General features: G+C 42.3%; 1 protein-coding gene across 1 annotated transcript in view; it reads right to left on the bottom strand.

The window, feature by feature from the left end:
• Positions 1-15,000, bottom strand: part of Elp1 (elongator complex protein 1) — a 52,141-nt gene that overhangs the window by 25,315 nt on the left and 11,826 nt on the right. The window contains exons 10-18 of the mRNA XM_021199744.1: positions 14,769-14,862; positions 11,932-12,162; positions 10,545-10,709; positions 8,406-8,505; positions 5,009-5,194; positions 3,551-3,657; positions 2,842-2,945; positions 756-809; positions 561-666 (exon numbers count right to left, since the gene is read on the bottom strand). Of these exons, the coding sequence (XP_021055403.1) occupies positions 561-666; positions 756-809; positions 2,842-2,945; positions 3,551-3,657; positions 5,009-5,194; positions 8,406-8,505; positions 10,545-10,709; positions 11,932-12,162; positions 14,769-14,862 (1,147 nt within the window). The remainder of the gene's footprint in view (positions 1-560; positions 667-755; positions 810-2,841; positions 2,946-3,550; positions 3,658-5,008; positions 5,195-8,405; positions 8,506-10,544; positions 10,710-11,931; positions 12,163-14,768; positions 14,863-15,000) is intronic.

The following is a 15,000-nucleotide window of genomic DNA, read 5'->3' on the forward strand; positions in this document are numbered from 1 at the left end:
AAAGCTACTGTACTACAGGCAACAAGATGGCATCCAGAAATATAATGGCAGTTGAGCAATGAGAAAAATCATTTCAAGGAAGTTAGAGCACATGAGCTGTATAATAAAATTTCATGAAGAATTTTTTGGAATGTGTTATTTATGTTAGAATTTTCTTTGTAGAGTGTCTGGTAACTCAAAGAGAATGATTTAGAAAAAATTCTATACTGAGGGGGCTAAAGAAGTAGTGGTTCAAGGGTTAATGGTGTGCACTGCTCTTCCAGAGGACTCAAGTTCAGTTCCTAATACCTATACTGGGCAGCTCTCAACTGCCTCTAGTTCTAGCTCCCAAAGATACCTGCTCTCACAGGCACATACCCACCAAAGATGCAGGCACACCTGTGCACATACACCCATACAAATTGAAAAGAACAAATCTCAAAAAATACTGTATCAAAGAAAGATGCTAATAAATGAGTCTAGGACTCTGTGATAAACAGCCCAAGTAGGTGAAGAATTTAAAATCATCAAGAATTCAAGACACTGGAGGAGATACCTTCATTTTATAGAGGAGAGCTTACTTTTAAGTGAGGCACCACTTAGAGAGAAACCCTGGCAGGTGTGGGAATGGGTTGTCACCAGTAGAAAGTCATCACACACTGCAAATGACGTGATATTTGATGCGACCTGCAACAGGCAAGAGGCCCACAGGAAGTCAGCTATCATACTCGGAAGCATTATTGTGAGAAAGATAAACCCAAACCAAGCCTACATACCTCAGTGTCATTGATAAAAAAGCGACACCTGTCAGTCAGACCAAGGACACATTCCTGCAAAGAAATGACGTAAAATTATAAGCTACTCAATTCACAAGGTCTTAAACCTATGATCTTCACTGTACAGTTGCAGTGTTGATTCCCTAAGCCTCTGTAATAAGGACTGGATGCAGACAGCTAAGACAAGGCTGTGAATGCACCACCTCAAGCAAGCAAGCCCCTCTATCTTGTCTTGTCTATTTCATTCCCTTCTCTGACTTCACCCTAAAAGTCTGCTGATCTTCCATCCTATGCCCGTTCAGCTCCGGCCTACTCCTCTAGGCATCAAGAATCACATACTGAACATGGTGAACACATCTCTCTGATGATTAATAAACATCAACAGATTTATCTCTTTTGGGAGGCAGGAAGGGAGTTCCCTCTTAATTACCAGATTAAAAAGAAAAGGTAGTGATGACATGCTCTATTGCTCGGCTTTATTGGGTTCTATTTATCTACCACTGTACCAACCCGTATTCTACCCCAATCCCTTCCAATCCAACACCAGGTTGGAGAGAAAGAAGGTTAGAGGGAAAGTGGGTATAAACCTGCTGATTAGGGCATCGGGTGCCTAGAGGCAAGTCCAATCTTTGTTGTCAGAATATCCAGCAACTGAGCAATAACAATCCAGCAAACAGGAAAGACCAGCAGCAACAACAGAGAGCAACAAGATCCACAGCCCCACTGGGGGCTCCCCATTTAAAACCTTTTCCAGTGTTCCCAGAATTAAACAATCTGCAGCTGGAAAAAAACACACTCCCCCAAGAGCATGAGACAATCATAGCTGGCTGCCAGGGACAAACTGAAGCAGCTCCATATCCCACACCTGGGATTAAATCAAAATCAGACTCACATAATAGAACTGAATTTTTAAAGAAACCAAAACTCTCACTACAGAGCAGTGCTTACTTCTTGTCACTCCCAGCATTTGTGTTCACCTTCGGAAAGTGAAGAGTCTTGCAAACAGTATAAATATACTCCTACTTGGGACAAAGTCATCCCCTCTATTCTGTGCCACCTCAAGTGGGAAGAACAGCAAAAACAACAGCTCAAGGCAGGGACCCTGAGCCAGGATATATAACAGAAGGCTGTGGCCTGCAGCATCTTCTTTGTGCTACCCCAAGCCTACTCTGCCCATCTTTCTAAACTCAGGAGTTTCTAGTACCTTCTCCCAGGGCCACTCTTCCTTTCTAGGAACAGCTTTCCTCTTCATGTCTCAGTACACACACCACTGCCCCAGAGAGGCTTTCTGGAACAACTGCTATCATAACTACCAGACTCTAGTTAGCCCTAAACACTGCACTATTTGCATCATACACTCCTCCTTTCCTTCTTTATTAAAAGGTGTGGCGGTTCTCAAGGGTCTCAGTTGGTGGAACAGTTTCAGAAGGATTAGGAGGTGTGGCCTTGTTTGAATAGGTGTGTCAGTGGGGGCAGGTTTTGCAGTTTCCAAAGCCAAGGTCATTCCCAGTTTGGTGGTTGTCTCAGGATATAAGCTCTCTGCTACTGTCCAGCACCATGCCTGCCAGGCTACTGCCATACCCCCACCATGATAGTCATGGATTCTACTACCCTCTGCAATTGTGAGCTTCTGAATTAACTATTTTCTTTTGTAAGTCTCTTTGGTCATGGAGTCTTACCATAGTAACTGAAAAGTAACTAAAACTTGCTTTGTTTTCTGACTACTGTATCCTACAACTCAGCTCAAATACAAACTCTAATATTTGGAATTACAACCTGTCAAATATTACTCTTCAGATATCATGTTTTCATGAGTATTTCATAAGGTTTTGAGTATTCTATAAATTAGAGGTGAAATTTGCCAATTACATGTATTATCACCCTTAATTCTCTCCTGAATTCCGGAGACTGATTTTTCCCTTTTCTCAATAAAGAAGCCAGGGGTCAAGAAAAGAAGATAACTTCCTGTTACTGCCCTAGGATTTAGTGGAGACCCAGGTCCAGTCACAAGACCCACTTTTCTACCCAGTGCCCTCAGTCACTAACTGTTCTCCAAGATGAGTTTCTTTCCCCTGTGCTTATTCACCTCTCCTCCAATCGTGGCTATTTCCATCTGTGTGCATGGATGAACAAATCGAACAGGAATTCCTTCAGAGTTCTTCCAGGGTTCCACAGCCAGAGAAGGTGATTCTGTTGTAAGATTAGCAAATTTAGTTTACAAATAGCAAAAACAAAAAACAAAAAACAAACAAACAAAAAAAACCAAATGAACAACATCCCCACCATACCCACCAAAGGAAAAACTAACACCAGAATGCACCAAAACACCTTGACTGAGATGTGGATTACTCTATACTCACTAGGATGCTCCAAACAGGAGCTGCCTACACCTGCCAACCTACTCTGTGGCATAGCATCCTAGGGTAACTAGAAGACTTAGCCATTGGGCTGAGGTGCAACTCAATTACACAGTGCTTGCCGAGTGTGCATGAAGCCCTGGGCTGCAGCCCTGCTATCAAGCAGGCAAAAACAACTAACAATCAAGTGAAGTGACTCCGTTTGTGAAGACAAGCGCTGCACATTTTCTCTTATATGCAGTCAGTGGACTTCAATAAAAAAGTAAATAAAAGGAGGAAGAGGAGGAAGAAGATGTGGAAGAGGAAGAGGAGAACTAAAAAAAAAGTTGAAAATAAAAAATCCCCAATAATCAAGTCATGTTGACAAGATATTCACAAGTATATAGTCTCAAGAATTATTTATTTATAAGTCTCTTTTCCTAAAATTCTGATACTCACCCCAAAGGTACTTGAGCACCTGGCCATCAGCCAGCTGTACTGCTATTGACTTGGTCTTAGAACAGCAACATAAACCAACGATGACTCCATCCACTGTCACAGATGAACTAAAGCAAAAGAATAAAAAAATAAATAAAACTAGCAGGGAGGTAAGTATAAGAGAGAAACTTTCTTTAAAAAAAAAAAAAAAGGAGAAATTTCTCTGCTTTTGCTATAGTGAAAGCTAACACTATCCTTTGGAGACACATTGCCTATATCAATGTAATATATACATACATACATACATACATACATACATACATACATGTATATATATATGTATACTTTGCACACACAGATATCGACAGAGATGGAGAAGGTTACCTGTTACTAACATAATCTTCCAGAGCCACTAAGCTAGCCTAGCTGTGGGAACAGCACGCCTACCCGGAGGGTTCTTCATTATAATGTACTATAGTTTACTGCTTGCCTTATGTACTCTTCACAAATAACTGCATTAGCTATGCCCAGTGGGCCTAGAATTGCTCAGCTACTTAGAAAGCTGAGGCAAGAGGGTTCCAAGTTCCAGAGAGCCTGGGTTACAAAGTGAATTAAATGCCAGCCTGGGCTATTTAGTGAAACTTTGTCTCAAATTTATATAAATAAGAAGATTGAGGGGTGCTGGAGTGATAATGCAGAGGTTTAGAGCACTAGATGGTATTCCAGAGGACCTAGGTTCGGTTCGCAGGACCCAAATGGTTGATCAAAACCATCTCTAACTCCAATTCCAGGAAATCTAAAGCCCTCTTCTGGCCTTCACGAGCACCACATATACATGATAAACACACACACACATACACACTACACACCACAAACAAACATAAACATTACAAATGGATGTGAAGGTTAACATGGGCATTAAGACTAAGCAGTCAATCTTCCACTGGAAGCCTGGAACACTCTAGAAGCTTGCCAGAAACTTTTTCTACTACACCTCAGAGCTTGCATGACCAGGAAGACTCTTCAGTACTCTGACACTGTTATGTGACCCAGATAGAGTCACGATTCAAACATGCTCAGGCCTAGGGAATGAGGAACCAGAAAAGAGGCTCTCTAGTGGCAAATGAAGCCACATACTGAGAAGACAAGCGACAAGTTTAATGTCACTACTTAAAAATAAATGTATTCTGTAGATAAACTTTCTTTAATATATTGGCCATGAGACTTGACCACAGTGATTACCTATTAAAATCAATCATAATACTTATCACAACTTACACTGTATTGCCTACATGACAGTATTTACACTCCTTTTCACTTCTTGTTGAACAGTTTGATCTATTGTTTAAACATGGCTCAAAACTACATCTAGGCCTCTTGCTTTGTCTAACAAAGAAGTTGCTTCTTCTCCCTAATCCTGCACAATGTGTAACTGCATTTCCAATTCAACATACTGAATACATGGATGAACTATGATACCTGACATCCAGCTGTCCTTGCTCCTCTTCTACTTCAGAATGGGCCACAGTCAAATGGTGAATGATGGACTGCGAGCTGGAGTGACTGTAGCTTATAGCCAGGAAAGTATTGTCTTCAATCCAGGTGAGAAAGCTCAACTGCAGTGCATTTACTTCTTCATCTTCTTCTTTGTTCCCAAACTGAATCCTGTTTCAAATATTAAAGAACATCTAAGCAGAGAATACAGTTTTAAATCATGAAACTTTTAAGACCTTTCCTTATAAAGGAAGAATATAGACAAGTCCTTATTATTTGCAGAAACCAAACCTGAGCTCCGGCCCTGAACATCTGTATCAACCACCACCCGTAATCCCCTAATATTTAAGGACAGAGGACAAGGAGACAGAAAGAACAGAGCTGGTGGGTGGCAAGAGTGCTGTAAAATGCTGTCCTCTGGATAAGACATGCTGACACAGGCTCGCAGCAGCAGTGGGGATCTGTATAGACATCCATAGCCCAGTCTTACTGTGGAGCCACTGGCAGTTAACAGTGACTGCAGCAGGGAGTTACTCTCTTTTGAGGATGTTCCAATAGGAAGGAACCCCACGTTCCAGTGAATGGTTCCATACTCATACATATATGGACAGCACTAACTGGACTTTGTAAGTTATTTACAAAAAAAGAGATAAGAGGATTAAGTTTGGGGTGAGAAAGGCAAGGCAGGAGTTGGAGAAGGGAAATGGGGGATAGGTATGGTTATATGTCATTGGATGCATGCATGAAAGTCTCAAGAATAAAGAAAAAAAACATGCTAATACCAAATACCAGAACCCTCCAAAACAATCTTTGTCTGACTGAAGAACAACAGATTATTTTAAGTCAACCTCATACCCTAAGAGCTTTAGATTTGAAGAGCATCTTTCTGAAAATAACTATGTAAGAAAACTCTCCACTCTTGTGCCTAAGCTAATGATCCACAGAGCCCTCCCAAGACAGCAGTAACTATCACTCAAACCAGATGCCAGCAGAGGTCAGCCTCAGGAGACAGGGCCCTTCACTAGACACCTCTCATGAAAACAACTAGTAAGGTAGGGGACAGCCTCCTTGCTTCTAACACTTACCTGATCTGGGCATTGTTTTGTCATCTAATGAAGGAAAATCCTATCCTTGGGGTCCAATGGCAAATCAGCAGTAGCCACTTAAGGAGCTGGCCCAGAGCATGATCTGCCTGCTCAGTCAACTCTCCCTCAACACTGTCTCCACCGCACACAGCTTGGCCAGAGTCCTCACCACACAGGCAGCCCTGCTCTGGTTCTCACCAGCTTCCTCCCTCCAAATCCCAACCAGTTCTTTCCCGGGATGAAAATGAAGACTTGTGTACTTAGGATATCTTTTCTGAATGACTCGGATTTTCCAAAATATATTTTAACCCACAACTGTGTAAGCTGTGGGTTAGGATCCCATGGGCTCACATTACTGCATATGAGAACCGGAACTGGGGCTGCTATTTTTATGTGTCATCCTCAACAATACCATTCACCTCCTATGAGTTGGGTCTCTCACTGGCGTCAAGCTCCCCAATCAGAATAGACCCTCTTGCCTTCCCACCTCCCCAGCACTAGGATTAAATGCACATGCCTCCAAGCCTAGCATTTTTTAAATGTAGTTTCTGGGAACCAAATTCAGGTCCTCATGCTTGCAAGCCAACACTTTGCTAGCTAAGCTACCTCACCAGCCCCAAGAAATTGCTTTAAAATAAGTTTATAGTTATCAGTTAATCTTTAACACTATTTTATCTATTTATACATCCACAGTTACATAAAAGCTACTTAGTAGAAAAGGGGTCATGAATTGAAGAAGGCACCCTGTTCTAAACTGCTTCACTCTTAGTCTGAATTGTATCTCTGTCTAGTGGTTCCAAACTGGTAAATTTGGATCTGGAAAACTCTATCCAAGGCCCACAGTTCAGGGCTTGGTCTCTAACCTCTGGACCACTGTAAGGAGGGTAGTGATAAGAAAGTGGAGGTTAGCCGGGCCTGGTGGCGCAGGCCTTTAATCCCAGCACTCGGGGGGCAGAGGCAGGCGGATTTCTGAGTTCGAGGCCAGCCTGGTCTACCAAGTGAGTTCCAGGACAGCCAGAGCTATACAGAGAAACCCTGTCTCGAAAAACCAAAAAAAAAAAAAAAAAAAAAAAAAAAAAAAAAAGAAAGTGGAGGTTTAGGTCACTAGAACAACCTCACCTCACAGAGGCAAGGAGTCTAGTTAGTTCTTTACCCACAGCAAGCATGTGGTGAGTGGGACTCTATCATGCACTACAATCCTGAAGCCCTGTGTCAAAGTGATGGGGACAACAGGTTATTAAAACCTCAAAAACTGGAGGCAAAATAGACTTTCCCTTCTTAAATTTGCAGATCTCAGGAAGTTATTGCAGAAGTTTGAAAACTGCCTGATGTAGCATAAAATGACAGGATATAAACACTTTAAAAACTTATGCATGTGCCACGGTATGCAGACCTTTAATCCTAGTGCTCAGGAGGCAGAAGCAGGCAAATTTCTGTGAGTTTGAGGTCAGCTTAGTCTACAAAGTGAGTACCAGGACAGCCAGAACTACACAGAGGAAAAACCTTGTCTTGAAAAACCAAAACCAAAACCAAACAAAAACAAATGAACAAACAACCTTAATTAGCATTCTATATGCGGCACCAAAGCATATACTTGTTTGAAAAGTATGTACTTATTAAATATATAACAAATATCTAAGAAACCATTTCTACATTGTTACTTGTACTTGTTCCTATTAATATTGTAACAAGTGTCCCTAGTAATTAAGAACAGGAACACACCAAACTTAATAGCATCAAATTCTGGGTTCTGCAGATAGCAGGTCCAGGATCCTGAGCAAACTGTTACACATCTTCTAATTCTGTCCTCTTATTAGATGGTGTTCTGAAGCCAATACTTAGAATTTATAAACGCCTTCAACGGCATTAATCACACCCAGCCATTTGCACTGCTGTTTCCAAGACAGAGTACACTCTGATTTCAATGCTGAGTCTAAAATTATAACACTCAGGAATTCTGTAATCTGGAGTGAAACCAAGATAAAACTGACTTGGGTCATCCACATACTATCAACATAGATATCCCCATGTATGTAAGGGAATGTCCTGTGCCTTACTGTCTTTATATCCATCTTCCCATGGGAGTCTCCCTAGATAACAAGGTTGCTGTGGGAATAAGAGTCTAGGATGGGATATGACCTTGCCACTGAAATATAGGGTACACAGTAAACAAAGCCTCCTTACCCAGGCTCCGCTGGTGTACCTACTTCACAGTCCCCAGAATAAAGGCTGGATGAATCCAGGACAAAATGATACCTGGCTCCATTCCCAGAGACTCAAAATATTTAGGAACCTACGAGTATCTCTTTTCCAGATGAGGTGTTGTAAGAGAAACTTTAAATCCACTTCCACCCACGGCTCCTAGTTTCACTGTGGAATCCATGTTTGGCTTATCACCTAAAAAACAAAAAATGAAAATATTATCATTGCAAGCTATTTCCCCTAATGCCAAGAATGTAGGGTCTTGAAACAAGTGGATTTTTGAAGACAAATGAAGTAATCTAACCTATAATGACATTTCAACCTCATTCTTGAATCTCCACATACATACTTTTCCGGCTCAATCAAAACCTGCTTCTCATTAATACCATGTCAACCCAGTTTTCACTAATAAAAACAACCCTTCAGCAGGGTCGGAGGGAAGGGCCGTCTTCCCCACACTATGGATATTCTCCAACATCCCCAGCCATCTTTCTGCAGCCTCACATCCTCCATAGTTCTTAGTATTCCTAAGACAGTTTTGCTGAGCAGTGGTGGTACACAACTTTGATATCAGAACTTGAGAGGAGAAGTAGTCAGATCATTGTGAATTTGAGGCCAGCCTGGTCTATAGAGTGAATTCCATAGGCATGGAGAGATGGTTCAGCAGTTAGGAACACTGACTGCTCTTCCAGAGTTCAATCCCCAGGAATCACATGGTAGCTTACAACCATCTGTAATAGGATCCAATGACCTCTTCTGGTGTGTCTGAAGAAAGCTACTGTGTACTCACATAAATACATACATACTCATTAAAAAAAAAAAAAAAAAAAAAAAAGGGAATTCCAGAACAGCCTAAGCTACATGAGAAACCTGTCTTGGGGAGTGGGGGTGGGGCACTACTCTTTTTCACTGTTGATCTAGTTTCCTGACACAGCAGGTACTATAATCCTCTAAAATAGCCAGAACACTGCACCCTGTTCCAACTCTTTAATGACACCTACCTCATTCAGAACAAGGGCCTTTAAGACCCTGAAAGAGCTATTCTGTCATCCCTGGGCCCACCCACCTCTCTCCCCACCTTTGTCTTCCTACAGTCATTGACTGCCTAGCTGTTTCAAAATGCAACAAAGGACATCACTATAGCTGCTTCTGAATGCTTGGAATGCTCTTTTTTTTTTTTGTTTTTTTGAGACAGGGTTTCTCTATATAGCCCTGGCTGTCCTGGAACTCACTTTGTAGACCAGGCTGGCCTCCAACTCAGAAATCTGCCTGCCTCTGCCTCCCGAGTGCTGGGATTAAAGGCGTGCGCCACCACGCCCAGCGCTTGGAATGCTCTTAGCCAAACGTGCCGTCTCCCTCTCAGATGCCCAGCAGGAATGTGCTCAAACACAGAGAAGCCCTCCTTGTGACACCTTCCCCCAACAGTCTACCATCCTACTCACAGTCTTCCTATGTTATTCTATTCCAACCTTGCTGCACAGCACTTGCCAGACCGTGTGGCTCAACAATGAACATGCGAGCATTACTGATCTGAAAGCTGGTTTCACACATGGAGAAGAACTATAACAGCACTGTACCATGGGGAACTGAAATCCGAGGAGCTGGTGATCTGTCCATAGAATTCCTATGAAAAACAGGCTGTTTGCTTAAGAAGGCCTGATGTGAAAGTAGGAACTCTACTGTGAATTAATTAGCTCTATTATTCTCTTAGCAGCTATGGAGGCTTGTCCTCACTGAAATGCCAACAGGTATTTGAAACAAAGTTACAACTGTCAGGATACAACCACAGAGTCTCACAAATAACACTAAATGACCTATTTTCCAGGACACAGGAATAAAGGCACTTATTTGTGGCCACATGTACCCGCCTGTATACAGCAGGAAAAGGCTCAGAACACTCCTAGGAGAGAGTCTTAAGATTGTGTGCAATTGTGTGCAAAGGAGAAAGCAGGGAAGTCTGACAAACCGGAACGATGCTATGCTATTTCAAGAGTTGAATGTCCTTCTTAAGTAACAGACTCTTCAGGATCATCAAAGCAGAGCGAAATGTATGCATGAACCAAACAGGATTTTGAAAGAGAAGAAAATGAAGACCAATTAAATATTAGGACAATGAAATCAAATTAATGACTTTTGAATTGAGAAACACTGGCTCTGAGATGACACCACACTGTGACTTGCTTCTGTTTGGGAACAGGGATTGACTGGGCTCCTGGATCACTGTTTCCACTTACCACACTTGTAGACAGAAATCTGGTTACTGGCGTCAAGGACAGCAAGGTCATTTCCAAGGTGAGCAGAGAATATGACTTGATTCACTGGATGTGGAATCAGTAGCCGGTAGGTACACATGGGAGGAGGGACCACGGTCTGCCGGAAGACTGTTACCAACACCCTGTCTACACAATGAAAAGGAGGATTAGCCAATGCAGGTATTCAATGTGTAAAGCAGGCAGTAAACATCTCTAAGCACCTAAATAACTATGTTAGACAGCCTGCAGTAGCTCTTCAAAATCATTTCTGATATTTCCTCATTAATAATCAGTACAGACATGAGGATCTCTGTGTGTATGTGACTAATGTGGCCCCTACACCTACAGTGCACTTGGAAGGTTTAGGTGCCAGGGATCAGGGCAAAAAGACTAAGAGGTCAAAGTTCTAGCTTTAAGCCTGGGTCTGTAAGGAAGAGGGACTTAAACTAGGGTAGCCAAAACCTCCAAAAACATAAGGAATGCAATTAGGAGGTTGAGGCAGGAGGCTGCCGTTGAGTCCAAGAAGCCTGATCTACACAGGACTGCCAGGATATATTCCAAACTCCATCTAAAAAAAGACCCCCAACACACACATTTAGAAAGCACTTTTCTGAGCCGGGCGTGGTGGCATACGCCTTTAATCCCAGCACTTGGGAGGCAGGCAGATTTCTGAGTTCGAGGCCAGCCTGGTCTACAAAGTGAGTTCCAGGAGAGCCAGGGCTATACAGAGAAACCCTATCTTGAAAAAAAAAAAAAAAAAAGCATTTTTCTATATATAAATTAGTAATTAAGGTATGACTAAGTTCTCTGTACAGAACATGATTATAGAAGTCAGTATTAAAAGCATTGCACAGAACACTGAGCGCCACCAGTGTCTATCTGCTATCAGCAACTACCAATGGCTATTTCATTCTGCAATCTAGCTCCCCACCACTGACCCTACATAATTAAAAACACCAATCGTCCTCAAGAGGTAAATGTCTAGGATTTGACTAAGCATCCTGAAAAATGAGGTACTTTATAGTGCGTAAACAAAAACCAAAGCCACACTGTGTATGTACAGTCACTACAAGTCTAACAGACCCCACTGCTACGTTATGGCTTCACTGTTCTCTGCAAAAGGAGAAAATTACCAGTCTTCAAGTTCGAAGGCCAGCTTAGTTAATGTATAGTTCAACAGGGAGTTGGGGTGGGGTGGAACTGGGGTTTTCAGTACAGTACATATTCTACACAATGACACTCCCAGTCAAAGACATCAAACAAGCCAAACAACTGAAACGAAGATTTAGTCACTGTTCTGGTTAAGTCACCCTATCTGCAGGCACTGGGTCAAGACCTGCATGTTCACTTATACTTCGCAGCAACTTACTTCCATCAATAACAGCCACATTTGCCAAGTCATTGGCGCTGTTCCCAGAACTCCGATCAGTGGTCCAGTGCCAGTCACAGCACAGATACCGCCAGCCCTTACAGAGAACATGGAGTCGGCATGGTGTCATCGGGTCCCACAGCAGAGACACGATCTGGTTCTTCCCAGTGGTGCTGAAGGGCAGGCTTTGCTTGAGATACCAGTGATAGTTCCCCACGGTCCAGAGCTGGACTGCACGGAGGGAAAGGAAGGGCAGGGCATCAGACTGGAGACCAAGCTGCAGACCATTTGCAAAAGGGGAACAGGTGTAATTTTATATTTTTCCAAGAATTTTTCTTCTTTTTTGGTCTCTCTAAAATATTAATTGTATAATAATCAATGTCAAAAGATGTGAATTTCCTATGAAGACAAAATGTCACACATTAATATACCAGAAGCACATTTATTTTCACCTCTACCTTTAATTCTGTGCTTATGAAAGCTAAGACAGTAGTATTTCAGCATGTTTCCTGCATGTAAAGTTGGACAGAAGATAACCAAACTAAATGCACAGCTATGCACAACACAGGAGGAACAGTCTGAGAAATGTGACATCCATAGGTCTCATCTAGTGCAAGCATTACAAAGGAGCCTCACACAGACAGGGCCTATCATGTGGTCTGCTGTGAACAATGTCCTTCTGTGCACATCACTGCACCAAAGACTCTGTGGTAAGCTGGATGTAAGATACCTGTTTTATTGTGGGTGCTTTGCAAGCAGTTTTGTCCCAGGCTATCCCGTATTAACCAATACTCAGCTGCCTAAAGATTAATACACACACCCTCAAACATTCCAGTATGTACTAAAATGGCCAACTATGCCCAAGCTGGCCTTCATCAATAGAAAACATATACAAATTAAGGTTTTAACTCCATGAAGGAATTTAACTTCCCCACTAATGTTTCACTTACTGTGATCACAGGAAATACCGCCCAGCCCTTGAATCACAGTATGCCTGTGTGGCCACGGCTGGCAGGTTGGACTGCAGGTTCACACAAAGGAGGCAGACACTGTGAGGACTCATGTATACTCTTACTATCCTGTGTCTGTTAGAGTCAATGCATTTTACACACAAATCACTGGTGTATGAGTGGCTGCATATTAAAACCACTGGGAAGTTTTGGCCTGTTTGGTTCGGTAATTTTTAAGGCCCTGATTAAATCCTGAACACAACCCAAAATAAACAGCTATTATTAATATATATATCCTCTATCCTAAACAATGAATCCAATTCTGAGATGAAGCCTGTGTTTCATTATTTTTTATTAAAAGTTTAGCCAGGTTAAGAATTATTAAAGTGGCTGGGCGTGGTGGCGCACGCCTTTAACCCCAGCACTTGGGAGGCAGAGGCAGGCAGATTTCTGAGTCAAGGCCAGCCTGGTCTACAGAGTGAGTTCCAGGACAGCCAGGGCTACACAGAGAAACCCTGTCTCAAAAACAAAACAAAACAAAACAAAAAACAAAATAAATGTATTAAAGTGAATGAATGAATGAATGAATGAATGAATGAATGAACAAGCTATTCAATACATTTCAGATTTAGAAGTTCTACTGATTAATCAATTTGAAAAACACTTAGAAAACAGGAAAGCATAAAGATTTATAGGAAACACATTCACTTTACTGCTGCTGACCCTGAGACATGTCGAACAGGAAAAGAGTTAATTATCCTGCACAGAAGAAAATTATATAGCGATCTAAAACGAAACAGATGTATATATGAAATGGAAACCTGCTTGTGATACAGTGTCAAAGCAAGTTATGAAACGGTCTGTATCAATTGGCTAAGAAAGACAGGGAGAAATGCTGTAATTAAAATACAACATCAAAACAAAACAAAACACAGCATGTATCAGCCAGACATGGTGGCACACAACTCCAATCGCAGCACTCTGGAGGCAGAGACCAGCCAGGCCTAAGGAAACATTATATATTGCATCACTATTAGAGTTACCCCTTCCTCATTACTTTCCTTCTTCCTTAAAGCCTTAAACAGGGCTGGGGGTTGGCTTAGTGACAGAGGGCTTGCCTACTAAGACTAAGACCTGGGCTAGTTACCTGGAGGTAACAAAGAAAGAAGAGACAACATCCTAAGTGCATACTTAAAGATACACACCCACAGATCATAAATAAAATCTACAAGAGCCCTTCTCAGGAGAAACCTAAATCCACTACTTCTACAGCACTTCATTTTCTGCACTGATGACTGTGGTTTCAGGGCGTCTCTGCTCGGCTAGATGCTGCTCTGAGAGCCTTTTTTTTTTTTTTTTTTTTTTTTTTNTCGAGACAGGGTTTCTCTGTATAGCCCTGGCTGTCCTGGAACTCACTCTGTAGACCAGGCTGGCCTCAAACTCAGAAATCCGCCTGCCTCTGCCTCCTGGGATTAAAGGCGCGGGCCACCACGCCTGGCTCTCTGAGAGCCTTTAAATAAAATGATTACCATGATGCGTGAAAGTCTTAAAAGCAGAGCCAGGGCTCCAGGTGAGAAAGAACAATCTCAGTACCATAACCAAAAATCCCACCTAAGCTTACGGCCTGCCATAGAAACTTCAAATGTGCTACCTGACATGCACAGGAGCCAACTCCTTAACACAGAGCCAGCCACAACTTCTTCTCCCCCTCCTGTGTCTATATCCTACTGGCTCTGCTTCTCTAGAGAAAGAACTCTGAATAATTCATGACTGAAACCCTCAGAGATTCAAACCTACCCCTTCCCCACCAGCATCCACCTACTTCAGCTATAGTAATTTCACCAAAGGCCTGAGGAAGGAGAAGGGAAACCCCACAAGCTGTCATACCATAGCTTTTCAGAGTGGAACTGTCTTCCTTTGGGAGGTCTTCTAGCCATACAGCAAGCACCGAGGAATCTGCATTCCACAGCAAGCCATTTACCTGGTAGGGACAAAAGTCACTCTGACCTTCAGTTGGTTGTCTACTTCAGACTCTTGAGGATAGCTGAATTCTCTGCACCCATAAACCAAATAACCCCACGACACTGGAGCTGATCTCCACCTTAACTCACTAGTTTCT

This window comes from Mus pahari, chromosome 6, assembly GCF_900095145.1.
Source record: "Mus pahari chromosome 6, PAHARI_EIJ_v1.1, whole genome shotgun sequence".
Taxonomy (NCBI): domain Eukaryota; kingdom Metazoa; phylum Chordata; class Mammalia; order Rodentia; family Muridae; genus Mus; species Mus pahari.